The sequence below is a fragment of the Ursus americanus genome, chromosome 2, assembly GCF_024610735.1.
Source record: "Ursus americanus isolate L20-20 chromosome 2, mUrsAme1.1.p, whole genome shotgun sequence".
NCBI lineage: Eukaryota > Metazoa > Chordata > Mammalia > Carnivora > Ursidae > Ursus > Ursus americanus.
In genome coordinates, this window is record NC_142128.1 from 45,475,768 (window position 1) to 45,503,697 (window position 27,930).

The following is a 27,930-nucleotide window of genomic DNA, read 5'->3' on the forward strand; positions in this document are numbered from 1 at the left end:
CTAGTGAAACGTTGTGTCAGACTCCTCCGTGCACCCCTTCCTGTCACCACCCCAGCGTGAAGCAGGGAGAAGATACTCGACACACATGCATTGTCTGCTCGACTGAGCCACGTGGTCAAACACGGACGAGGCTCCCTCTGTGCGCCGGGCCCCATGTGAGGCCACGGCAGGCAAAGACCAGAGAGACGAGTCCCTACTCCTAAGAATTCCTGGGCTGGGAAAGGCATCCATTCCAGTGTGTTCCTCTCTTGGCTCCTAATGTGGAACATTCTAGGGCGAAGTTGAAAAGAGAGGGCCAGAATTTGGGGCCTCGTGTTTCAGGGCAGCAACATACCCACAAGTAACAGTGAGCTGAGCGGCACACAGAGTGAAATCCTGTCCCAGACCCCGCCTCGGACAGGGCCAGCGCGCCAGACCAGGGGCTCTCTGTCCTCTCACTGGTAGATGGAAAACTAGCACTTCCTCCTTCCCAAGAGACTGTGAGCGATTGAAGACAGGTGTCTCTCGGAGGAACCCTGAAGATCGCCCATGGCCCGAGTCAGGTTATGGGACTTCTCCCCATCGCTCGCATTTGAGTTCAAGTCTCTTCCCTGGAATGCCTGCTTCCGTGCCCGGCCTGGGCCGTCAGTGGTGAGCACAGTGCTGACGTTTACTGAGTCCCTGCTATGACCAGGCCCCAGGCCAAGTACTTTATGTGGGTAATTCCAAATAATTCGCTTAATAAGCCTGTGCATCGCCTGCTGTCGGTACGTCTGTGATATACCACTGACAGAACTGAGGCCCACGGCGACGGTTCGTGCGTAGCTGATAAACGGTCAAGCTGGGCCCTGGGCCCAGACCGCCGGCAAACACAGGCTGAGTCTTAAACAATCTGCCATGAACTCCTCTCTCCCATTTGTCCCCCGGGGAAAGGGGTGGCTGAGAACTTACCGGAGTTCTTACGGAAGGGCTTCAAGAAGGCACCTGAGGAATCAGACCCAAAGGAGAGTCAGGAACATGGAAACAGAGGTGGGGCCTCTCTACATCCAGGCTTGTTACTATGATTGGTGGGAAAGGAAGATTTGGACAGATCGTGGGGTTAGGAGGAATGGGAGGGCATACTGATCCTGTGGGGGCCTTAAGACGCGGTGTCCTGCATTGCAAATGCCACAATTACTGAATGATCCAGAGGGATCTAGTGATGCCCATGGAATGCAAACTTAGTACCTGTTCCTCAGTGACTCTCCAAAGGGCAAAGTCAAAATATGATGGAACGGAAGTGACCCAGGAGTCCCGCTAGTTCAAATCTCATTTCACACGTGAGAGCACTGAGCCAGAGAGGGAAAGACACAGGTCCAGTGAAGCACAGCTTCTCAATGGCAGTACTAAATTCACACCCAGGTTCAGGGCCCACCAGATACTGATGACACCAGGAACGGATTCTGAAGCCCACTCAGGGCACTGTCATCCAGGGGTCATCGCTCTGGAGATGGTGACGTGGAGGAGTGGGGGTTGGAGGAAGGCGGATTTCCCGGAACAAAGGACCTCTCTACACCCCCTTGGATAAATGACTTCAGTCCCAGGAAGGAGGCAGGTGCATTTCCACATTTTACCTTCTGGAAAAATCCTACCTTGTCCTCTTTTGCGTAAAAGGAACAAAAGCACTGAAGGCGCAATGAGTATAAGCAGAAAGAGCACGGCCAGCCCGCTCAGCAGCCCCGTGTGGCGAGTACGGAGGCCTGTGGCAGTGTCTGGAAACAGAAGAGACAGGGAGACTTGGCTCTCAGGAAATAGGCCCATGGACTTGGCCACACTCGGGGGCACTATCAAAATGGGGTGCCCTCCGGGGGAGGGCCGAAGCTCCAAGGGAAACTGGATTTTCTGCTATTCAAAGTCGGCATGAGAAACAGAATCAGAGGGCCAAGCTGGGGCAGCCTCAGAACGCCCCAAACTCCTGGCCTGTCTCGGAAAGCTCTGGCCTCTTTTCCAGCCCTTCCCTGGGGACCAGGCCCAGCCTGAGGGAGGGACACTCCCCGCCCAGTGCAGGCCGCTCTTTGAGTGAGTCTTGGAGACTGCAGGAGACAGGGACAGAGCCGGTTACCTGCACAGAGCTGCTTGGCAGAAATGGAGTCCGAGCTGTTGCTGACGGGGTTCCAGGCCGTACACGTGTAAGTCAGCTCTTGGCTGTCGGGGGTCTGGAAGATTCGAATTACATTCCCCTCTTCCCCCAGGGGACTCCAGCTATATGTGACATTCTCTTCTTCTTTCCCCACAGAGCATGTCAAGGTGACATTACAGGTGCTGTTTCTAGATGTCATTAAACTCTGCGTAATTTTTGGCTTCCCAAGCCGACCTAGGAGGGGAAGAAGGCACGTGGGTCAGGGGCGAGCGGGAGCTCGCCTATACTGGGAGAGCCCCCTGTTAAATTTCCAGAAATTTTTTCAAGAGCGTTGTTAAACACAGCCGTCATGAAAAATGAAATTTTAACAACGTACAATAAAATAAATTATATTTTTAAAAGCTAATACAAACTCAAAACTCACGACTTTTTTTGGCCAATTTACTCTTATCTACGCTTTAAAAGTTAGCTACACGGATCATAGCTGTCTTTTGTAATGATATACAAAGTCTTCCCAATTCAGCAAGTTTTAAAACACAGGAGTATTTATACCACAGATACTGACAAATACTGGGGGCGCCTGGGTGTCTCCGTCGGTTAAGCGTGGGACTCTTGATTTCGACTCAGATCATGATCACAGGGTCATGGGATCGAGCCCTGCGTGGGATGCTTAGGATTCTCTCCCCCTCCCTCTGCTCCCCTTTACCCATCCCTCCCCCAAAAACGAAATTGGCAAACGCTCAAACTTGGGCTGGGTCCACTGCTCTGCAGATTGCAAGTCCAGACGCAGGAAAAAATGGAAGAATGACGGCGAAAGTCGATTAAACTTAAAAGTGCCTCCTGTCTGTAGCCATTACATTGTGAATAGCACCAAAGAAACTAGGAAATATTCTTCCAGTATTTGAAAACCATTTTCCAACTCAGCAAAGAGGTCCTTCACGTTGACGTGCAAGCGAAGCTCTGAAATGTATGTTTGTTGAGTACGTTTTCCTTATTAGCTCGCTCCAGGAACCCGGGCGCCAGGATTCTCGCTGGCTTCTTCATCCGGGGCACCTGTAGGCTGGAGGTAGGAACGTGCCGCAAAGCGCAACGAGAGCGTTCTGTGCATATGACCGGCTCTAAGGCTGAACGATAAAGACCAGTGTAGGGTCATTACCATTTACATACCAAGTCACGTGCCGCACGCCCTTTGTGCCACACACGCCACCAAGAGCCAGCACACCGCTGCATGAAACGGAATTAAAAAAAAAAAAATTTTTTTTTTTTTTGGCTCTGCTTTCCGGTGTGTTTTCATTGAGTTGTTTTGTTTTGTTCTAAAGTGCCCATGGTGAAAAGTTAACATCTCTTTAAAAGTTCATTTTAAAAAATGTTTTTACTGAAGCAATCAAAAGGTAAACTGTCCAAGTCGTAGCCTAGTAGAGGGTTAGGGAAGAACAATTATATTTAGGTTGAAGTAAGAGCTATCTGGGGCCGGCAGAAGGAAAGGGAAGATGTTCCCTTTCCAGCAGATAAGAAGATGGCCACATTCCGTGTTGGTAAATTTAGTTCATTCTTGGCCAGGCTGCTGTGTTGGGCTTTGTTCCTTCTACGCCTGCCATGTGGGAAGGGTTCAGAAGGAACCAGCATGTGGCTTTCTACTTCATGTGGTATTTTTAAAGCTGTCTGTGCCTGCGAGGAAGTAGAATATGGTGGGGGAGAAGCTGTACATGCTTTTCACTCCAGCCGCACCAGAAACCCTGGTCCTGTGAGGCTCTTGGCAGGATCTGTTCCAGACCAGCGTTAGTGATGACTTGGGAAAAAACTCCCAAGGAAGTTTGGAGTGACCTTGAGCGACAGTGATCAGTACAGATGTGTACAGGCCAGAATGAGCCAAAGTGTGTGTGTGTGCATGTGTGTGTGTGTGTGTGCGTGCTTTTCTTGGAAACTGGTTTACAAGAATGTTCAAGTCTCTGCTTGATATTTACTTATTTTTAGAGAAACCCCTTCTTGCTGGGTGTCGAGGTGGGAGATAGTGGTCAAGGGTAGGACCCCATCTCATTTTTCCAGCAGGATCGGAGTCGTTCCCTCCATCAGGCTGCTGGGCAGAGAAGGCCAGGGCTGTGGCTGAGAGTGGGGAAGCCACTGGAGACACGGGTCCGACCAGGCTCCCCTGCTCTCTAGAACAAGGACTCACACAGCTTCACTAAAGTTGAGCCCATCAGTTATAACACGGGGATGATTTTTTCCTGTAGGGTTGATTGTTGTGAGGACTAAATGAGCTACTGTGATTAAGGAACACTCTAATACCCACCCGTCCATCTGTCTATCATCTATCTATCTATCTATCATCTATCTATCTATCTATCTATCATCTATCTATCTATCATCTATCTATCATCTATCTATCATCTATCTATCTGTCTATCTATCATCTATCTATCATCTATCTATCTATCTACCTACCTATCATCTATCTATCTATCTATCTATCTATCTATCTATCTATCTATCATCTATCTATCTATCTGTCATCTATCTAGACACATTAATTATCTATGGGAAAGACAGAACAAGCCAGCAATAGTGACCGCCTCTGAGAAGGGAGAGTTGCAATGCCCTGGATTGTCTTTTACTCTGTGCATATATTGCCTAAATATGTGTGATCTCTCTCTACTTTTTAGAATTAGGTGGTAGAATGCCAGACACATAGAGTTCAATAAATGTCAGTTCCCATCTCATGAGCTTCTCTGCTAATTCCCCAAAAGGTACAGATTTTGTTACGTGGGCAATCCGGCTTTCTCTGAGACTTTCCCGTGGTCTGCCCTAACTACGGGTGGTATAGCAGCTCCCAGAGACGGAGCAGGTAAAACTGAACATATAAAGAGATGAAAACAGGGGCGCCTGGGTGGCATCCGACTCTTGATTTCGGCTTAGGTCACGATCTCGGGGCCCTGGGTTGGAGCTCTGTGTTGGGGCTCCGTGCTCAGCAGGGAGTCTGCTTCTGTCTCTCTCCCTCTCCTTCTGCCCCTCCCCCACCTGCATGCACTCTCTCTCTCTCTAAATAAATAAATAAATCTTCTAAAAAATGGTTGAAGTGTTAAATGTTGTGTTATGTATATTTTATCACAATAAAAAAATTTTAAAAGAAAAGTGGATTTACCATATGTTTTCATTCTTGGGCATTTATCCCAGAGAAGCAAAAACTCATTTCGTGCAAAAACTTGTACATGAATGAGCATAGCAGCCTTACTTGTCATAGCCCGGAACTGGAAACAACTGAAATATCCCTTGATGGGTGAATGGTTAAACAGACTAGTCCATCTATACCATGGAATACTATCCAGCCATAAAAAGATACAAACTATTGATACTTGGAATAATTAGGATGACTCTGAAATAAATTATGCTGAGTGAAAAAGAGCCAAGCTCAGCAGCATGTACTGCATGAGTCCGTGTATGTGACATTTGTGAAATAACGTAACGCTAGGTAGGAAGAACGGAGTAAGGTCTCCCAGGAGCTGGGGAGGGAACAGGTGACTGAGCGGCTGAGGGAGTCTGGCTGCGACGGTACGGGTCAGGATGTTGGTCGGGTAGCGATCACGCGAGGGCGCCCATGAGAGTAACCAGGCGAGCTGCCCATACACGCACACGTAAATGAGGGCTCTTACAACTGGGGGCTGTGTGATCTGAATAAGCTCCCCAGCTATGCCAGGGTCAATTTTCTGGTTGTGCTATCGTCCTACGGTTACGCACCATGTCACCACTGCGGGGGGGGGGGGGGGGGGCGGTGCTGGGCGACGTGCACACAGCCGCTCCCTGCACGGTTCTTTCTTTCTTTTTTTTTTTTTAAGATTTTATTTATTTGAGATAGAGAGCAGGAGCAGGGTGAGGCGCAGAGGGAGAGGGAGAAGCAGATCCCCCGCTAAGCAGGGAGCCCCATGCGGGGCTCTATCCCAGGACTCGACCCCGGACCCCAGGATCACGACCTGAGCAGAAGGCGGACGCTTAACCAACTGAGCCACCCAGGCGCGCCCCCCCCCCCCAGTTCTTTACACCTCTCTATGCATCTACACTTATTTTAAAATTTAAAAAAAAAATTTTTTTTAAGAGGTACTTTCCATACGCTATCTCACTTGATCTTCTCAGGGACCAAGGGAAGTGAATAGTATGACTGACTATTCACATTTTATAGAAAAGAAAAACCAGGCCCATGGAACAATGGGCTGATTGAAGATTACATCGCTAAAAACAAGCAAAATCACATCCTCCGCATTAGTATTGATGTATTTCTAGAAGTATTTATATGTACAGAAAGATTTAGGGAAGCCAAGAAAGAAATACAGGTGCTCTGTAGATGGCCCATTTGCATCACTTACGGAAGACTTGGAGGCTGTAGCGCCTGGTGGTGGTGACCATCCCCTCCGCGGTCTTCGTGTTAATGTCAGCTTTGTAGACGCCTGAATCCTCCAGCCTCAGGTTCCTGATCTCCAGGTTGTAGTTCTGGCATGAGACATTTATTCGCTCGTTGTAATTTTGGTGGGTCACAGACACCTTGGGTGCTGTTCCTGGGTCTCCTGGCGTTACGAAAGCAACAGATGTTTCAGAGTTCCAGACAATGTTGACAACTTGCTGTGATTTTTCGATATTTAAGGGGAAAGTGACTGACTCCCCCACAATCCCAATCACCGTGAGGACGTCTGTGTCACTTCCGGCTGCTTCCAGACCTGGGGACATAAATAGAAAACCATAGCCATTTACTGTTGCACCCTTTAGAGCCTCCTGTCTCCCCAGGCTTGAGCCTCCCTGGAGAGCCACCCAGATACCGCTCATCCAACCTCTGGAGGGTTGTTTTTGTTTTTTTGTGGGTTTTTTTGGGGGGGGGTTGTTTTGTTTTGTTTTTGACATTCTACTGTACATATAATATGTTGTGATGGCTACATTTTCTAAGGAATTCTCATTCAAAAATGAAGTTTCCGGTGAATTTCCAAGGATCCGTTTCATTAGAAACCTTTATCTAGACTTACAGACTGAAAGGTCTAAGGGATTAGAGGGACAAAGACCGTCCACCTAGGGAAGGGTTGAGAATTCAGTGTCTTTCTTTCCCAGGATCAGATTGCCAAGTGATGGAAGAGCTGGGACAAGAGCCTGGCTGCTGCGGTCTTTGCAAGAAGAAAGCCACACTTGTGCCTTTATTCCCAGAAGACAGAGGCAGAGAATGCTTTGGAGGCTCTGGAGTAAATATTTCCCAAGTTGGGGGAGGTCTTTTTTTGTTCACTACTCCATCTCCAGCCTCTAGATGGGTCCATGACATGTAGCGGGTTCGTAGTAAATACTTGTGGAATGAATTAATACGTGGAATTCACTTATGCCCTGCCTAGAATCTCTTGGAACAACTTCTGAAGTAAGCAAAATTCATTTATTCATTCATACGTTTATGAATGAACGCAGGGATTTATTCAAGGTCAGCTCTGTCCCAGATACTACAGCAAGTGGTTATTAATCAAATTTCTAATACAAATGTTTGCTGAGTGTCTACTCTTTTACGTGCGATGTAAGGAGCTGGGGGAGACAGTGGTGAGTAAAAATTAATATAAAGTTCCTGCTCTCTGGAACTTAGCAGTTAAAGGAAGAGATCAATGTTGATTGGATAACCACAGATATAAAATACATAGCTGACTCTTGAACAACACAGATTGGAACCATGTGGGTCCACTTATACATGAATTTTTCCCATAAATACAGCACAGTACTGTCAACGTATTTTCTCTTCTTTATGATTTTCTTAACAACATTTTCTTTTCTCCAGTTTACTTTATTGTAAGAATAAGATACGTAACACAAAAAAACATACAAAATATGTGTTAATTGACTGTTTGTTATCAGTAAGGCTTCTGGTCAAGAGGAGGCTATTAGTAAAGTTTTGGGGGAGCCAAAAGTTACACATGGATTTTCAAGCACATGAGGGGTTGGCATCCCCAATCCCCACGTTATTCAAGGTCAACTGTATAAGTATTATGGTGTTTTGAGAGAGAATAGCAAGGGGGCTTGACCTGTTCTGGGGAATCCAGAAACACTTTCTAGTAAAAGCTGAAGGATGATCACTTTTAAAATCTAATGGGGTAAAATGAGACGTTTATTTTTCTTCTCTCTTCTCCTCTTTCACCTCATGAAGGTAAACTGATTTAATATCTAGTTTGTAAAATGAAAAGCAATATAATTATAAAATGGCCGCCCTTGCCCTCCCGCCCAGTAACCCCTGGATGAACCCACGGATTGCTAATACAAATGCCTTTGCTTTCAGACCAACCAAGATTTTGCCTTAGAAGGACCATCCCAGGTGAGGCATGATGACTTAGTTGGGGTGGGGTAAGCACAGAAGATGTCACAGGGTCGTGGTGGAAGGCGAGGCTAAGGACCGTCATCTACAAACATTTTTTACGTGCTAACTATGTGCCAGAGGCTGTGTTAGGGACTCGGGGAAGAATAGGATGTGGCTCCAGTGCTCAGGAGCTCCCAGCCCAGAGAATAAGACAGATGTGTTTGCAAGTAAGAAATAACACAATGGTAAGAGCACAAGAAACAAACCATTGGGTGGACAGAAGGAGAGACTAAGGCCTCCTTCAGTGGCAAGAGTCGTAGTTTACCAAAATCCAGCTTCTTGAACATTAATTCTCTCCAGATAAACTGTTCCATTGGGCTGATGGGGTGTGGTAGAGGGGCCCTCGGTGTGTGCCAGCCTGAGTCCCTCTCAGACACGGGCATGCGACCTGTGCAGGTGGACAGGGCCTTGAGCTCAGCCCTGAGGTTGCTTGAATGCTGCTGTGCCGCCGTGAAAGTCTTACCGTTGTTTGAACGAGGACCCCCCACATTTTCGTGCTGTACTGGCTTCTGCAAATTAGACTGCTGATCCTGGTGCCAGATAGCCCGGGTCTTGCGGGGCTTTTTAAAAGTCAGAGCCTGGCACCTAACTGCCATTCCGCTCTGTAGATTCAAGTTAAATGTGTGAAGAGGATGTGGGTTCTCTCCTCAAGCCCCAGGAAGTGGTAGGCGATTTGAGAAAACAGAACTTCCTAGGGGTCATGGCAGTTGGGCTGCCACAAAGTGGGGCGTGTGTCATGTTGTTTTTGACTTATCCCCCATAGCAACTCATTCAGGAAGCGATGCTCGCGCATCAAAGGGCGGGGAGATGGGAGCAGAGGCAGGTAGGTCAAGCTGGGGAAAGTCCTGCCGCTGCTCTTGCTGCTTGAGCTGTGGGTGAGACTCCTGGGCATGCGCAGAAAAGGCCTCGGGCTCACCCATGCACAAGACGCAGACTTGGTCGCCTCCAGACCTTCCGACTGTGGTCTGCGTCGGGCGGCTGGAAAGCCAAGGAGCCTGGAGATGTAGGTGCTTAGAAGCTGGGCCACCTTCGTAAAGCCACAGAACCTTTCTGAGTCTCAGTTGCTTCATCCATAGAATGGAAACAATAACCGTAACATTCGTTCTATCTAATGAGTGACCAGCAAATCATATCATATGAGTGGAATGTCTGGTAACCATTAAGGCAACGTACATGTTAGTTGTTTCTGAAGTTGAGAACGACGATGATTATCTCATCCTCCTCATTTTCTTCACCATCATCCTCGTAACGGGTACGTGCCATGTAGGGCTTCCTAGGCCACCCCTCTGATGGCCCGGGGGGTACCAGGACCATAAATGTATAAAGGGCCATTATGAAGTGCTAATTCAAGTAAAGCCCAGAGAGAGTATTAGGTACCACTCCACTTAATGGGCTTTATGCTTAAGACTTTAGGTTTTAAAAAGAATCTTCAGGGGCGCCTGGGTGGCGCAGTCGTTAAGCATCTGCCTCCGGCTCAGGGCGTGATCCCGGCGTTATGGGATCGAGCCCCACATCAGGCTCCTCCGCTAGGAGCCTGCTTCTTCCTCTCCCACTCCCCCTGCTTGTGTTCCCTCTCTCGCTGGCTGTCTCTCTCTGTCAAATTAATAAAAAAAATCTTTAAAAAAATATTAAAAAAATAAAAAAGAAATAAAAAGAATCTCCATATCAAGTTACCCCAATATTTATTTTCCTAGGTGCTGTAATATAATGTAGGTGCTGAAGTATATGTAATATACTAATAATATGTATAATGTATATTATTATATACTATATTACTATGTATTTTATATATTATATAATTATAATAATGGAGGGGACCTAAGGAAAACCCATCTTCAGAGAGAACTTGTAGCACAAAAATGTCTTGAGGGCTTACCATGCAATGCACTAGGCAAGCCTCTGACCAACCCAGTTCCCTGCCGCTTTTTAGGAATTTCATAATTGCTTAGGAAATAAAACACACACATACGTAACTTTCCTTTGCAAAATGAGGTAGCAAACGGTAAATTCAAGTGAATGGTAGAGACAGTAATTGCAGTACAAACACAAAGAAAGGAGAGATTGCTCTGAGCTACAGTGGTTAGGGAAAACTAGAGAAAGTAGAATTTGAGGAGGGCTTTAAAGGAGTGAATAGAATTTTACTGAAGAGAAAGGGAAAGGATGAGTGTCTCGGGTCCTCACGTCCTGAATAAAAATTTAGAAGCAGGAGAACATGCGATGTGGGTTGAATGAATATAGATTTGCATAACAGAGTAGAAAGAGATAAGGTGGAGATATAAATCTGGTTTAGATCTGGGACAGCCTCGAGCTTGAGGTCTACATCACAGGCAGAGGGGAGCCATTAAAGTTTTTGAGGAGGAAGATTAAGATGATATTTTAGGGTCAGAGTAATAGAGTAATGATGTGTAGGAAGAATAGAAGGAAAGAGAAACTGGGCTTGAGAGACCATTCTGGAAGCTATTATAGGCGTCTGGGCATGAACCAGAGGATGATAAGATGAATGGAAAGGAAGTGCTGAATTTGAGAGATAGTGCAAAGAAAGATAGGGGATAAGGAGGAACCCGATAGAATTCAATTGTTCAACAGTATATTTTGAACATCTACTTTGTGTCAGTGAAAACTGATAGATACTGGAAAACTGGCTAAATTTATGCTAGAAAAAAGTCCAAAGGAGAAAATAGGTTAAAAAAAAAAAAAAAGAGGGGCGCCTGGGTGGCACAGTGGTTAAGCGTCTGCCTTCGGCTCAGGGCGTGATCCCGGCGTTATGGGATCGAGCCCCACATCAGGCTCCTCTGCTATGAGCCTGCTTCTTGCTCTCCCACTCCCCCTGCTTGTGTTCCCTCTCTCGCTGGCTGTCTCTATCTCTGTCGAATAAATAAATAAAATCTTAAAAAAAAAAAAAAGATTTAAAAAAAAAAAAGAAAGAAATATTGAATTTGAGGGGCCCCTGAGTGCTCAGTTGGTTAAGCATCCAACTTGTTTTTTTTTTTTTTTAAATGGTTTTTTATTATATTGTGTTAGTCACCCTACAGTACATCCCTGGATTCCGATGTAAAGTTCGAAGCATCCAACTTGTGATTTCGGCTCAGGTCATAATCTCAGGGTTGTGAGATTGAGCCCCACATCAGGCTCTGTGCTGGGCACGGAGCCTGCTTAAGATTCTCTCTCTCCTCTCCCTCCCGTCCTCCCTCTCCAATAAAAGAAAGAAAGAAAGAAAGAAAGAAAGAAAGAAAGAAAGAAAGACAGACAGACTGAATTTAAGATGATGGTGGACCATCTTGGTAAGTAGTTGGAAGGATGGAAGATAAGGAAAGAGAATGGCCTGAAAGTATTGCTTGGGAGTTGTGGCAGAATCTGCCGGTTATTTTCCAATGTGTGTTCTCTCCTTTTTTCTTAGTAAGAGAATGCTTAATTTTTAGCAGGGGATATGGTCACCCAGGATAAAGACTGCATTGCCCAACTCTCTGCTAGCTAACCTAGGTTATATGAGTAAGTTCAGGTCAATGGGATGAAAGTGGAAGTGTTGCATATGACTGCTGTGTCTTTAAGAAGAGAGCACTTTGCTTTTTTCGTCTCTTCCTTGCTTCTTGCAGGCTGGAATGCTATGAATCTCAGACACACATTTTGGATCAAGAAGAGGAAGGAAGCCAAGTACTGAAAATGGTGGAGCAGGAAGACTGAAAAAATATGTATCCCTCACTACCTTGTCAACTATTCAACCAATGGAACTGCCGATGCCAGACTTTTTCACATGCGCAAGAAATAAACTTCTTTCTTCTTTAGTCCACTCTTATTTTTGAGAGCTCTAACTTGCCATTGAACTGAAATCTAAGTAGATTAGGAATCATCCGCAGAGAGGAGGTGCTGGAGGGAGAGGTGAGTTATTCAGGAAAAGTAAGGCTAAAGTCCAAGGCTGCTTTGTGAACAGCCACAGGGAGGCGCTATCGAAAGAAACTAAATAGAACACACTGCAAGAGTGGCACAGTAGTGGACAATATCAGGGAACCCAAGAGGAGAAAGAGTCTCAAGAAGGGGTCGTCATGGAAGTTTAGTGACTCAGAGTGTTCAAGTGGAATAAAGACTGAAAATGGACTCTAGGTTTGTCCATTAGGAGGTTATTGATGGCCCTTGAGAATATGGTGCAACTGAGATGATTTGAATGGAGGCCAGAGTCTAGAGGATTGAGAATAGACTAAGTGCTAAGTAAATGGAAAATCTTGATACTGAAAGAAAGGGGATGAAATAGAATGGCAGCTGGAGAAGCTGGTAAAACTAATTTATCTGATTTCGTCTTAGAAGAGATTGCCTGCATATCTATGGACAATTAATTTATGACAGAAACCAAGGACATCTAATGGGGAAAGGGCAGTCTCTTCAATAAATGGTGCTGGGAAAACTGGACAGCTTCATGCAAAAGAACGTAACGAGACTGCTATTTTATACTGTAAACAAAGATGAACTCAAAATGGATTGAAGACTTGAATGTAAGACCTGAAACCATAAAACTCCTAGAAGAAAACATAGATAGCAAGTTCCATGACATGAATCTGAGTGGTGTATTTGTAGATTTAGCACAAAAGACAAAGGAAACAAAAGGAAAAATAAACAAGTGGGACAACATCCAATTAAAAAGCTTCTGCACAGTGAAGGGAACCATCACCAAAACAAAAAGGGAACCTACTGAATGGGAGAAAATATTTACAAATCATATATCCGATAAGGAGTTAATATCCAGTATAAATAAAGAATTCATACAACTCAACGATGAAAAAACAAATGACCTGACTAAAAAATGGTCAGAAGATCTGAATGGACACTTGTCCGAAGAAGACATAGAGACGCCACAAGTGCAGGAAAAGATGTTCAACAGCACTAATCGTCAGGGGAAAGCAAATCGAAACCACGATAAGATGTCCTCTTATACCTGTTAGAATGCCTATTATCAAAAAGAGAAAAAATAGCATGTGTTGAAGAAGTAGTGGAGAAAAGGGAACCCTCATACACTGCTGGTGGGAATGTAAATTGGTGCAGTCACTATGGAAAACAGTATGAAGATTCCTCAAAAAATTAAGCCTAGAACTACCATAAGATCCAGCCATTCCACTTGTGGGTACTTAACTGAAGAATATGAAAACACTAATTCAAAAAGATATATACACCCCTACGTTCTTTGCAGCCTTATTTACAGTAGCCAAGGTAAGGAAGTAATCTAATTGTCCATCAAAGGACGAATGGGTAAGGCAGATGTGGTGCACACACACACACACACACACACACACACACACACACTGGAATACATATATATTCCAGTATATCTAATGGAGTATATATAATATAGTATATATATATTGGAATACTACTCAGCCATAAAGAAGAATGAAATCTTGCCATTTGCAACAGATGGACCTTGAGGGTATTAGGCTGAGTGAAATAAGTCAGAGAAGGACAAATACCATATGATTTCACTCATATGTGGAATAAAAAAAACCCCAAATAAACAAATACAACAAAAACAAACTCATAGATACAGAGAACAGATTGATGGGTACCAGAGGGGGTTGGAGGGTGGGTGGGCAAAATGGGCGAATGTCAACCATACGGTGATGGACGCTAACTAGACCTTCGGTGGTGATCACTTTGCAGGGTATACAGATGTCAAATTATAGTGGTGTACACCTGAAACTTATATACTGTTATATACCAGTTTTGCCTGAGAGAGAGAAGAGGTTCGCTGGGGTGGAAGGTAGGGAAGAAGACCATGTAGACATTTCCCTGATCAGCCCTGCTCTAGGTTAAGTGCTCCTACTCCTGGGCTCTCTGGAACTCTGTTTTTCCTTCATGGTACTTGCTGTATTATGTGGTAGTCAGGAACCCACGTGTCTGTTTCTGGACACTGTGAATGACTTGAGTCCAGGGACTATACCTTCAAATCCCCAGGCCCAGGACAGTGCAGGGACACAGACCACTAATGCTTGTCATGGAACAGAGGATGGAGGCAGGTAGAGGGAGGCATAGGTTTTCAATCAGAAGAGGGTCGTGGGGCGCCTGGGTGGCACAGCGGTTAAGCATATGCCTTCGGCTCAGGGCGTGATCCCAGCGTTGCGGGATCGAGCCCCACGTCAGGCTCCTCCGCTATGAGCCTGCTTCTTCCTCTCCCACTCCCCCTGCTTGTGTTCCCTTTGTCACTGGCTGTCTCTATCTCTGTCGCATAAATAAATAAAATCTTTAAAAAAAAAAAAAAAGAAGAGGGTCGTGCCTCATCTGAAGCGGAAGGGGAAAAGGAGATGATGAGTGAAAGGACAGAGTATTTCGAGGTGTCGTTGGGGATGGGGATAGAAGAAAACCTGCTTGGTGAGGGAACACAGGTCTGAGCCAGGTGGCCCCGTACGCAAGTTCAACCCATGACATTTACCGAGGTCCTTATCTTACTTTACCGCAAGATGGGGTGTAATAATACCCACCCCATAGAACTGTTTGAGGGCACCGAGAGGTGCTTCATACACATGGACATTTTTGGAGTAGAGAAGATACAATAGAAGATCGTCCTGCTCGGTGACCCGCCTCTCTTTAGTAACGCAGAAGGTGAGGCTCTCTGCTGAGAGGGAAGAGCTGAGGCGGGACTAGGTGGGAGGTGTAAAGACGAGGAGCCCAGGGGTTGCATCCTGGTATATTGGAACCTAGCTGTGCTCTTTTGAGAAAATTATTGAAATGCTCTGATCCTCAGGTCCCTTACCTCTCGAATGTGGAAAATTATTCAATGCAACTATGAGGCTGTGCCGTTAGCACAATGCCTAGCACATATAATGGGAGTTGCTGTTATTATTCTGATGAATGTAAAAATTTTGAGGAACTGCTACTGTAAGGAACATCCTAGGGATGCAACGAGACATTGATGAAGGGGGTAAAGGGGGTGCCGAGCAGCCTTGGGAGGCCAGTGAGGAAGGGGTGTCCCACTTTTACAGCATCTCCCAGTGACTGTGATTTCCTGACTTCCATATACCAGACTACAGAAGGGAGGGGTGAGAAAGGCAGCACTAGAGGAGAAGCGAAGGCAAGAAAAGGCTGGAACCCTAGGGTGTGGGCCTGGGTGTTCACTTCGTGAAGAGGAACCTGACTGTGTGAGCTTGAGACCTTGGGAAAGTTAGCAGCCTCTCTGTGCTCAGTTTTATCCATTTTAAAATGAAGCTAATAGTGGCACTTACCTCACAGACGTGTTATGAGAGTTAAAGGAGTTAATATTTGTAAAGTTCTTAGAACTAGGCCTGGCCTATACTAGGCACCTTTACGTGTGTACTGTATAAAACAAAGACCCCTGGTTAGAGAGATGCAAATAATACTCCAGTCAACTCCGAAGGGAAAAAGGAGAGTCGGAGCACTGGAGTCCGGAGCAGGGAGCTGCTACCGAGAGCAGAGATGAGGAAGAACACGTTGCTGCTAACAGCCTCCTGAACCACCCCCCCTCCCCCGGCTCCTTTAGGATCCTTCAAATTAGCATTTCTTGTGCTTTGGGAGCCCTACCTAACCATCCCTTCCTCTCCTTCCACCCACTGCCTCCTAGACCAATAAGTGGGGGGAGAACCTCCCTGAATGCGGCAGTCACAGAAGGGCAGCAGGAGAGGGCTGCAGACCGCACCCATCGGGAGAGAACGGGGTACAGTGTGTTACACTGAGTGAAGGGGAGTAAAGGGCAAAAAGGAAGCAAAGGGTAGAGCCACCAGACTGGTGTCATTCTCCATAAGGGTGGAAAGTCCTTGATCATGAGGTTTTAAGAAGAGGAACCGCCCCCGCACAATAGTATACTCTTGTCTACTAGATTTTCTTACTTTCTTTTTTTTTTCTAAAGATTTATTTATTTATTTGGAGGGGAGGGGCAGAGGGAGAGAGAGAATCCTGAAGCAGATTCCCCGTTGAGCACAGAGCACAATGCCGGGCTCGATCCCAGGACCCTGAGATCATGAGCTGAGCCGAAATCAACAGTTGGCTATTTAACCGACTCAGCCACCCAGGCACCCCAACTTTCTATCACCTTTTTGAGATCTGGGTTGACTCGAATCCGTTTCTTCAAAACAAAAACAAACGCACACACAAATTCTCAAAACCTAGATGGGATCCTGGCCAACCACTATTTTATCACTACTTCCCTCTATTGGCGTATAATCGAAAATTGAGTATAACAAAGAAAATATGGGTACATAGCGCCACCAACATCAGTCTCCCAACCGATTGTTCATACCTCTTTCTTTTCCAACTTCCACACAGGTGAGCCTAGAAACCCCAAACTTGTAGGTTCATTCCTCTCTAAGGTTCAAGGAAGATTTGATTCAGGAAACACTTGAATAGCCTATGTGGCCTACCACTGAAACTTGGAGCTCTTGCGAAGGCACGCCGGCTGCTTGGTCAGTCACCATGCTGATCTCCAGGCCTGCTTCAGCGCACCAGCTGCCAAGGTGGGTCTCTACTGCCTCCTATGAGTCTTGTGTAAGCACACGGATGCTCCTTCCCAGCCTCTGTTTGGAAACTGGATTTTTTTTTTTTTTTTAATGTGACAGAGAGACAGCCAGCGAGAGAGGGAACACAGCAGAGGGAGTGGGAGAGGAAGAAGCAGGCTCCCAGCGGAGGAGCCCGATGTGGGACTCGATCCCGAAATGCCGGGATCACGCCCTGAGCCGAAGGCAGACGCTCAACGACTGCGCCACCCAGGCGCCCCTGGAAACTGGATTTTTGAGCTGATGTCTTGATATCCAGTTTCCCCCATACATAATATATTTTTCCATTTCTATAACTGGGCTTCTGCTCTTGAGATCTTTCTGAATGTCTGGGGTAATAATCTGCTTAAACGTCTTTCTAGAACAGAGGCTTTTTCTTTGTCTCAAAGGCCCCTCTCTACAAGGACTTTGGAATAGTGGCAAATTGGATCTCACCAGGACTCTTCCAGCCATGAAATCCTGTGTCTAACCCCTAGGACAATGCTCAGGACCTACTTATCCATGGACAGATATCCAGGTGGGCCCACTCACCTCTTGGACTTCTAAGACTCGACTTCTGGAATGCTTCTACTGTTCTCAACATGCAACAGGACATCAAGACCTTGTTGATATTGGACCTTTGTTTATTTTGAAGAAGTTAATTCAAGTCAACCACACCATATTGGTATGACTGGTACTTGAACCGTGTCTGGATATGTTCATTTCCTCGGATGTCTTGCCTCAGGGGCGTGCTTAAACTTCTAGTGTTGGCAAAGACCTGCCCACCAGCCCCATTCTCTGCCTGAAAGATCCTGTCTTTATGGGAATAAATCACCACTCTCCACTGACAAATCCCAAAATGTGATCGTGATCAATAGTAAGGGCATTATTTTTATTCCATCAAAGGCATCATGGCCAAAGGCAGCTTTGTTCAGTGGTTAAGTCTAAAGACATTGGAATTCAAATCCTATTTCCTCCACTTTTTGGCTCAACGACCTCTAGTTTTCCGTGTTTCCTCTGTGAACCTGGGGGTATTGAAAGTGCTCATCTTGTACGATATTGTGAGGATTAAGGTAAATAATAAATATGACTACTTAGAGTAATGCCAAACATGTCATGATTGCTCCATAAATGGTTAGTTATTACTATTATTGCTGGGGGATAGGAAATGGGAGCCAGCTGAAGGGTTGAAGAAACTGAAGCAAGAAAAGTGGAGAGAAAAGGAAGAATTAAAAGAGTATGAGAAAGAACATATAGAAGACAATGGGCATGGAGCAAAAGTGGTGGATTCTTCTGTCTTCCACCATAGAGACTGGGTGACTAGACGTTTACGGAGGCAGTCAGAAGCATAGTCACAAGTTAGGATGAGAAAGAGGAATTTGGAGCATATGACTGTGAGTCTTGGTTCTTTGAGAAAACTTTTCCAACATAGTAGACTCACGAGTTTGTGTACTCGGACTTCTCTTATTTCAGTGATTTCAGAGCAATTCTGTTGGATAGGTCATTTGCAAATATCTTTTCCCATTTAGTAGGTTGTCATGGAGTTTTATTGATTGTTTCCTTCACTGTGCAGAAGCCTTTTATTTTGATGTAGTCCCAATAGTTTATTTTTGTTTTTGTTGCCTATGCCTCAGGAGATATATCTAGAAAAAAAGTTGCTAGGGCCATTGTTATAGAGAAATTATTGCCTATGCTCTCATCTAGGGTTTTTATGGTTTCATGTCTCACTTTTAGGTCTTTAATCCATTTTGAGTCAATTTTTGTATATGGTGTAAGAAAATGGTCCAGTTTCATTGTTTTTCATGTAGACATCCAGTTTTCCCAACACCATCTGTTGAAGAGCCTTTTTCGTATTGCATATGCTTGCCTCCTTGGTTGAAGATTAATTGACCATATAATCATGGGTTTATTTCTGGGCTCTCTAATCTTTTTCTTTTTTAAGATTTTATTTATTTATTTGACAGAGAGAGAGAGACAGACAGTGAGAGAGGGAACACAAGCAGGAGGAGTGGGAGAAAAAGAAGCAGGGTCCCAGCGGAGCAGGGAGCCCGATGCGGGGCTCGATCCTAGAACCCCGGGATCACTCCCAGAGCTGAAGGCAGACGCTTAACGACTGAGCCACCCAGGTGTCCCTGGGCTCTCTAATCTGTTCCATTGATCTATGTGTCTATTTTTGTGCCAGTGCCATACTGTTTTGATTATTATAGCTTTATAATATATCTTGAAGTCTGGGGTTGTGATGTCTCCGGTTTTATTTTTTCTTTTTCAAGATTACTTTGTTTATTTGGGTCTTTAGTGGTTCCATATAAATTTTAGGATTGTTTGTTCTAGTTCTGTGAGAAATGCTGTTGGTATTTTAATAGGGATCACATTAAATCTGCACGTGCTAGCACTTGAAAGAGCATCAAGAAATTGAAAACCTAATCAGAGGAGGCCAGGAAGAGTAGGGCAGAAAGAGCTCTAGCCTTGGGATTAGAGGAATCAATATCCCTTTCCAGCCTTACAAATATCAGGTTGTGAAACTTCAGGTGAATTGTTTAACTTGAGTCTTAGTTTATACTTTTTCTGTGTGTGATGGGATTAATAATATCTATTTTTGCTTATGTCAATGGCTTTAGTGTCGATCACATAAGAATATAGGCATAAAAATTGCAGAATGCTTTGCAAATTAAGTGGCATCAGATGTCACCCTCTAGCCCTTCTCTGGAAGATTGGGGGCATCCTTGGACTTTCACTTAGCTTCTATCCAGCTCTCTTCCTCATCTACTTGCGTTTTTTGTCCACCATGTCAGGGTAGTTAGCACAGGATCGAAAATGTTGCCCCGCCTGGTCGTTGCAACCTCCATGAAGTTCAAGTAAAAAGAGCCACAGCTTTAAATGGTCAAGGGAACCAGAGCCCAAGGTGTATTGATTCTACTTTTTTAGGAAATCCCAACCCCCTTAGATTTTCTACGTTCTAATACATACCAGGAATTTGCTAGTGAGTTTTTCAGAGGGGGTAGGAAAGACTATAAGTAGGTTTAGAAATGCCAAGCATAGGGGTGCCTGGGTGGCTCCGTTAGGTAAGCGTCTGCTTTTGGCTCTGGTCATGATCTTGGCCCTGGGATCTAGCCCTGCAGTGGGCTCCCTGTTCAGTGGGGAGCCTGCTTCTCCCTCTCCCTCTGCCTGCCACTCCCCCTGCTTGTGCTCTCTCTCTGTCAAATGAATAAATAAAATCTTTAAAAACAACAACAAATAAATAAATAAAATCTTTTAAAAAATGCCAAACAGCCAATTTTTAAATACAGAAGGTAATTGTTTGGATTTAAGGAGAGACTGCAAAGACAAAACACTGCCAGAGCCATGTTGGTGTTGCCTAGTTTTCTTTCTACTAACAGCAACAACAGCAACAACTAGCCCTGTGTCCTTACAGTTTTCTGTTGAGCTGTAAGTAAGAAAAACCAAGTTTCAAGTTCTCCATTTCTTTTTTGAGACCTAACTTATTTGTCAAATGGAGTTAACAATCTCTTCCTCATTTACTTTGGAAAGTTTCTGAAGGATAGAGGCAGAGTAATAACTCTGAATGTGCTTTGAAAATAAAGGGAGCTTATAGAGACGAAGATCTTACCATGGTAATTATAGGTACGCGTTAGTCCAACCTGACAGAGCAATGAGATACAATTTGGAAGGGCATATCTCTGTCAAAAACTATACATCAGAATCTAAAGCCAAAAAGAAATGCTGTTTAAGTTATGCAAGGTGTTAGACGATACATTCTTTTGCTGGGCTTTCTGGGTGGGCCCACCAAGGGCTGACTTTCCTGAGCAGAAGGGTTTGCAGGCTGGGCACAGATCAAATTCAGAAACATAAACTCTAAAGCTGAAAAACAGGTTTGATCCTAAGTCTCTCCCCAGACAGCTGGATACTTTTTGAGACCCAGAGTGCACCTGTTAAAATAGATGGAGAAGGCATTTCAATGTCTTCCTTACAGGCGATTTCTAAAACTTAATAGAAAACGAGGAGGGCATCAACAAGGGTCAGAACTCACAGGTTTGCAGGCAAAGGAGCAAGATGCACAGGCAGCGCTGAGCCATGTTCTTCTAGGCTGTACTCTTGTGTGAACAAGAAGCCGTTCCTCCAACGAAAAGCCAGCTGCAAGTAAGTTTCCCTGCTCAGCTTATAACCACCACTGAGAAAGGAAGTATGAGCGAGCCGATTGGAGAAACATGGGTCTGGGCTTCATCATGATAATTTTTTCCTATTATATAATACAAAATGCCTAGCATTAATTAATTATTTATTCAGCAAATATTTATTGAATGCTTCCTGCGTGCCAGGCACTCTTCTGAGAACTGGCATATACAGAACAACAAAGCAAAGGATCCCTCTCCTTTCATGGAGCTCATGTTCTTATTGGGGAGATCAACAATTAAATAGGCAATTCCCATATAGTCTGCGAGGTGTTGCAACAGAGGAAATACAAGGAACTGGGAGAGCGGCAGGGGTCTCTAACCCAGGCAAGAAGAGTGTGGGGAAGGCTTTCTGAAGGAACCGACAGCCCAGCTGAGGGCGACTTGAAGAGCAAATTAGCATTCTTAGGTGAAAGGTGGTAGGAGGATTAGGGAATAGGAAGAATGTGTTGACACAATAGGGACCTAATAAATGGTAGCAACTCACATTGTAGAATTACAGTTATATGGGTGGCTCAGTCGTTAAGAGTCTGCCTTCAGCTCAGGGCGTGATCCTGGAGTTCTGGGATCGAGCCCCACATCGGGCTCTTCTGCTGGGAGCCTGCTTCTTCCTCTCCCACTCCCCCTGCTTGTGTTCCCTCTCTTGCTGGCTGTCTCTCTCACTGTCAAATTAAGAAAAAAAAAGTATAGAATTACAGTTATATAATTATATTACATATAATTCTACTGTATATAATTGTATTAGGTAATTATATTGGTTATATAAATTATATATTATGTATATGTGTAGACTATATAACGTAATGAATATAATTGTATTATGATTGAACTACATGTAACACAGGACCATTCTCTAGTGGAGGCCTCCACTCCCTGTTAGAAGAATAACAGGGGCCTTGTATGTATGTGGGGTGTCAGGGAGAGGTGATGGGAATAAATATTTGGGCCCATGCCCCAAGCAGTTTAAATTTGAACCCAACTATTTTGGGGAACTCTGGGGGAAGCTGAGGACATGGCCCCTGAGACCCAAGGGCAGTAAGATTGTATAAAGGTTTTCCCACTGAGCAGTGTCCTTGGCCAACTCGTGGGCCTCCAAAATCATTCATTGAACTATCGCCCTCATCATTCTCCTTACATACTTGCTCAAAATTCAGTAGTTGAATACCTTTATCTACATAAAGGTGGTAGGTGGTGAACTAGGCAACAGTTTGGGACCAAAGAAACGTTGAAAATAAAAATAAAATTTCCCAAATTAATTTCTTCATTTCACAAGATTGAACCATATTACTTTCATACTTTTAGCAAGATGTCTTCCTGAAATATGTAATTGCTACAGGAGCAAAACCACACACTATCATCTATTCATTGCACAGAGAAGGAAGAAGAAAGACTATGAAGTTGCCAAGAGCTGCTGAAAACCCCACTTTGTATCCTCTTTCTTCTTTTTTCTTTCTCTGTAGGAATGTTCAATCCACTCTGGCCATTTACAACTGTAGCTTGGTCTCATGTCTATGTCTTTAGAAATTCTAGATGGTATCCTACTCAAGGATGTATCTCCTGTTGAACCTGGACCAGTGTTTTATCTCTGTCTTTCAGCCTTAGATCACCAAACAACTAGTATATTTTTATCAAGAAGATAACTAACTTTTGAGACTCCTTCTCTTGACATGATGCAGAAAGATGCAAAAGTCCTCCTATTCCATAATAACAACAACAAAAACAAAATAAAAGTCATACTTTTCTATGGGACATGCAACGAATGGTGTATGTGCAAACCCTTGATGGACTGAATTCCAGTGGGGCAGGAGGTTGGTCTGGGGTTCAGACTAGAAGAGCAAGCCTGCCATCAACAGAGACTTCGAGAAGGACAAGTTTAGATGAAACTTAGATGGCAGTGTGCCCTGGCAAGACAGGATGGAATTTGGAAGCCTCCAGGGCAAACCCAAATCGTTTTGCCCAACAATTCCCATCCCCTCCAGAATTTTGCTGAGAAAGTGGCACTGAGGAGGGACTGGAAATCAGAGACATATTGTAAGATATCACATATTTCATAATAGTTGGATCCTAGAGTTTTAATACAAAAGTAGACAAAAAAATACTGAAACTACAGCCAACCCTGTCCCACCCCAAATATTAGCAAGATCTAAAAGGCTCTGGTGGTGAAGGAGGTGAAGGGTTAGGTTAATTACAGATGAATTCAATCTAACGCTGTGGCCCTATTCCAGCTCAATTTCATCCTAAGGGAAATATTAATGATCAGCTTCTCCCTCAAATAGCCATGCAGAGGGAAGGGTTTACATTCCCAAGAAAATAAATAAAGCAAAGCAGAATAAAAAATATTATAATATTATACTTGAATATATATTATCCTTTGTTTCAAATTCTGTTTTGTCTGATGGAAGTATTGCTACTTCAGCTTTCTTTTGGTTTCCATTTGTATGGAATAGCTTTTTCCATCCCTTCCCCTTCAGTCTGTGTGTGTCCTTACATCTAAAGTTATGCACATCCAATTACATAATGATAAAGGGGTCGATCTGACAAGAGGATGTAACATTTGTAAATATTTATAAACCCAACATAGGAGCACGCAAATATATAAAGCAAATATGAATAGACCTAAAGGGAGAAACTGACAGCAAGGCAATAATAGCAGGGAACTCTAATACCCATTTACATCAATGCATAGATCACCCAGACAGAAAATGATAAGGAGACATCAGCCATAAATGACCCATTAGACCAAATGGACTTAACAGATATGTACACAGACCATTCCATCCCAAAACAACAGAACATACATTCTTACCAAGTATACATGGAACATTTTCCAGAATAGGTCGTATGTTAGGTCACAAAACAAGTCTTCATACATTAAAGAGAATTGAATTCATATCAAGCATCTTTTCTGACCATAATGGTATGAAACTAGAAATTACACAACGAAAACTGGAAAATTCTCAAATATGTGGAGATTAAACAACATGCTACTGAATAATTAAGGGGTCAAAGAAGAAATAAAAAATTTTAAGGAATCTTGCAATGAATTAAAATGGAACTAGGACATACCAAAATTTGTGGGATGAAGCAAAAGCAGTCCTAAGAGGGAAGTTCACAGCAATAAATGCCCGCCTCAAGAAAGCAAATAACTTTCCCCCACAAGGAACTAGAAAAGGGAGAACAAGTGATGCCCAAAGTTAGTGGAAGGAAGGAACCAATAAAGGCTAGAGAAGAAATAAAGGAAATGAAAAAGGATGAAAAGAAAATAGAGAAGAAGGTCAATGAAGCAAAGAGCTGCTCTTTGAAAAGATAAACAATTGAAAGACTGTCACCAATAAAAAAAAGAGAGAGGTCAAATACGTAAAATCAGAAATAAACCTCCACATATACGGTCACATCATTTATAACAAGAGAGCCAAGAATCTACAGTGGGGAAAGGACAGGCTCTTCAATAAGTGGTGCTGAGAAAACGGAATATTCACGTGCAAAAAGTGAAACAGAATTACACCACAGACAGACTAACTCAAAATAGATGAAAGACTTGACTATAAGACCTGAAACCACAAGACCCCCAGAAGAAAACATAGGCAGTGAGCTTCTTGACATAAGCCTTGGTGATGACTTTTTAATCTGGCACCAAAATCAAAAGCAACAAAAGCAAAAACAAACGGGACTACATTACACTAAAAAGCTTCTGCGCAGCAAAGGAAACCATCAGCAAAACGCAAGAGCAACCTACTGAATGGAGAAAATATTCGCAAATTATATATCCGATAAGGTGCTAATATCCAAAATATAAAAAGAACTCCTACAACTCTGTAGCAAAAAAAAAAAAAAAATCCAATTAAAAAATGGGCAGAAGATCTGAATGGACGTTTTTCTAAAGAAGACGTACAGATGGCCAACAGGTACGTGAAAAGATGCTCAACATCATTAGCCATTAGGGAAATCAAATTAGAACCACAATGAGGTACTTCTACACATCCTTTCAAATGGGTAAAATTAAAAAGACTCACCGGCCTGGTTCATTTTATGTGTCAACTTGACTGAGCCATCGGACACCCAGATAGCTGGTAAAACATTATTTCTGAGTGTGTTGTGAGGGTGTTTCTAGAAGAGGTTAGCCTTTGAATTGGTGCACTGAGTAAAGCAGGGGAAGGTTGAATCGGCTCTCTGTTGCCTAACTGCCTGGGCTGAGACATCGGTCTTCGCCCTTGGCCTGGGGATCGCACCGTCAGTGCACCTGTTCTCAGACCTCCGGACTCTGACTCACACCACCAGCCTCCTGGGTTCTCCAGCTTGCAGGCAGCAGCTTGTAGGACTTTTCAGCCTCCATCAACATCATGAGCCTGTTCCTTATAATAAACCTCATTCTCTACCCATGTAGATATCTGATTGGTTCTGTTTCTCGGGAGAAACCTGACTCCCTGTTCCAAATGTTGGCAAGGACGGGGAGGAACTGGAGCTCTCACACACCGCTGGTGGATATGTACCTAAAACGGTTGCTGTAGACCGAATGTTTGTGTCCCCCTAAAATTCATATGTTGAAACCTAACCCTCCATGTGATGTATCAGGCGATGGGGGCTTTGGAAGGTGATTTGATCACGAGAATGGAGTCTTCTGGGGTGGGATTAATGCCCTTATGAAAAAGGCTGCAGAGAGCGTCCTTCTCCTTCCACATGGGAAAACAGCACCAAGACAGCCCTCTACAAACCAGGACCTGGGTCGTCCTGGCACCGCATCTGCTGGCACCATGACCTTGCACTTTCTGACCTCCACACCCATCAGAGAGAAACTTCTGTTGTTCATAAGCCACCTACATGCAGGATTTACTCATAGCAGCCTGAATGGACGAAGACACGATTACAAGCCCTTTAGAAACCGGTGGCAATTTCTTAACAAGTTTAACTTCACCTATCACATAATTAGCTCTTCTACTTCGAGGCATTTACTAGAAAGAAATGACAGGCTGTGTCCCTACAAAGACTTGTACACGAATGTTCGTTGCGGCTTTATCCGTAACAGCCAAAAACTGGAAACAACCCAAATGCCAATCAGCAGGTGAATGGATGAGAAATTGTGTGACGTCGATACAAGAGAATACTTAGCAGCAAAACATCGGTGCACACGCCAACATGGAGAATCGTAGTGTATCACGCCTAGTGAAAGAAGCCAGACACAAAGTCTACTCTCAGTTCCAGTTACAAAAATATTTTAGAAAATGTACTCTTCTCTATAGGGACAGAGAGCACATCAGTAGTTACCTGGTTGGGGAACAAGCGAGACTGGTGGGTAGGATCACAAAAGACACAAAATAACTTTTGGCAGTGATGGGTGTGCTCATTATTTTGAGTAATGTTTTGTGGTGTGTACATATGTAAAAATACACATATACACGTGTTTAAGCAATTTAAGCATATTTGGAGTCTCCTACACCTGTTTTCTTGAGTAGAGAGCACTTTGGGAACCGGAAACTCAATTTACACTGTGTTCAATTTTTGCGGCAAGTATGCAGATGGACTGAATATCCCCAAACGTCAGACTCGCAGTATTACCGCTAGACATTTTCTATAGCTATTGTCACCTTTCCTTGGAAAATGGTAGATGGTGTGTCATCTACTGATTCCTAGTCCTTGAGCTCCTATCAAGTCGTCGATACACCTGATGTCATCCAGCCTCCAACATAATTCCTAAATGTTCTTTTTACAGCAGCTCTGCAATAAGCCCATCGTAGTGTGTGGTTTGAGCGAGAGCGTGCGGATGACAAAAGGTACCCGCAATCTGCTTAAAGGATGGAGTGATCATAAAACTTTCAGGCTCCTAACAGCATAGCGTTTACATTCATGAAGCCAAAATTCCTTGAAATACAACTAGAATTTGTCAGAAGGATGGCCATGTTTCTTTTGATTCAATTTGACCTGGCCATTGGACATTTTCATGATGGTGCCCATGGGCCAGCTCACTGTAGTGTGTCCTTCTAATTTCTTCTTGGTGGAGCGTTACATCCACGAACAGGTCAGCCAGAAGCCACTTTTTCTATTGCCTCGTTCTTTCTCTGGCCAATATGTCATAATGCCTTAATAGACTGGCCTACACCTGGAAACCAATCGGTTCTGTTAGTGCCTACACATTACCTTTTAAGAAACATACACAAATCTATATTTTTCTATCAGTAATAAAAATGAATTAGTATTGATATCCCTGCCTCCTAACAAAATGAATTAGCGTTTCTCTCTCAGTGAGCTGGAATGATCTCCATATTCTGAACTTTATGGGTCAATTCCTTGTTCTCCTCTTCCTAGAATAATCACATAATTTATTATCCAAACCAAAGGATGTTTCAGATTTAAAAGGGCGCTTAGCGAATTAATACTATTTTATTTTTTGAAATATGAATATATGGGAAGACAAGTTGGTTTTTATTATAATTGATGAGACTGTAGGATACAGGTGAGGTTCAGCGGGGTGGAGTCTGGAGCCGACGACCAAGAAAGAATTCTTCAGACGTCTTTGGTGCAAAATGGTTTATTAAAGCGGGGGGACGGGACCCGTGGGCAGAAAGAGCTGCGGCCCCGGGTTGTGAGGGGTGGCTGATTATATACCATGGGGTTGGGGGAGGTAAGGGAAAAAGGGAGGTTGAGAAAATGCTTTCATATGTTAAAGACGACTCACAGGATACTGGAGCCCTTGCCATTGTAAGGTAAAGGTTGTTTCCCCGTCTAGTAAGGCATTAACATGAAGATAGTAGGGAACTTCCTGGAGGCTGCAGATTTTAAGGACATTTAATTGTATCTACATTTCCTTCTGGAAGCTAGTTTATTGATAGAAATGCTTTGTTCTTG

At 44.0% G+C, this 27,930-nt stretch overlaps 1 protein-coding gene across 4 annotated transcripts in view; it reads right to left on the minus strand.

Moving 5' to 3' along the window:
• CD84 (CD84 molecule) overlaps nucleotides 1–21,098 on the minus strand; it is a 30,148-nt gene extending 9,050 nt beyond the window's left edge. Inside the window, exons 1-6 of one of the 4 annotated variants that reach the window (XM_045784515.2) lie at nucleotides 20,949–21,049; nucleotides 6,764–6,801; nucleotides 6,454–6,651; nucleotides 2,081–2,332; nucleotides 1,611–1,730; nucleotides 931–963 (exon numbers count right to left, since the gene is read on the minus strand). In XM_045784515.2, the coding sequence (XP_045640471.2) occupies nucleotides 931–963; nucleotides 1,611–1,730; nucleotides 2,081–2,332; nucleotides 6,454–6,493 (445 nt within the window). In that variant the 5' untranslated portion in view covers nucleotides 6,494–6,651; nucleotides 6,764–6,801; nucleotides 20,949–21,049. Of the gene's footprint in view, nucleotides 1–930; nucleotides 964–1,610; nucleotides 1,731–2,080; nucleotides 2,333–6,453; nucleotides 6,802–8,919; nucleotides 9,068–20,948 lie in introns of those variants that run through there. The other 3 variants (XM_045784514.2, XM_045784517.2, XM_087855678.1) reach the window with 3 other exon arrangements.
• Between the last annotated feature and the right edge of the window lie 6,832 nt (nucleotides 21,099–27,930).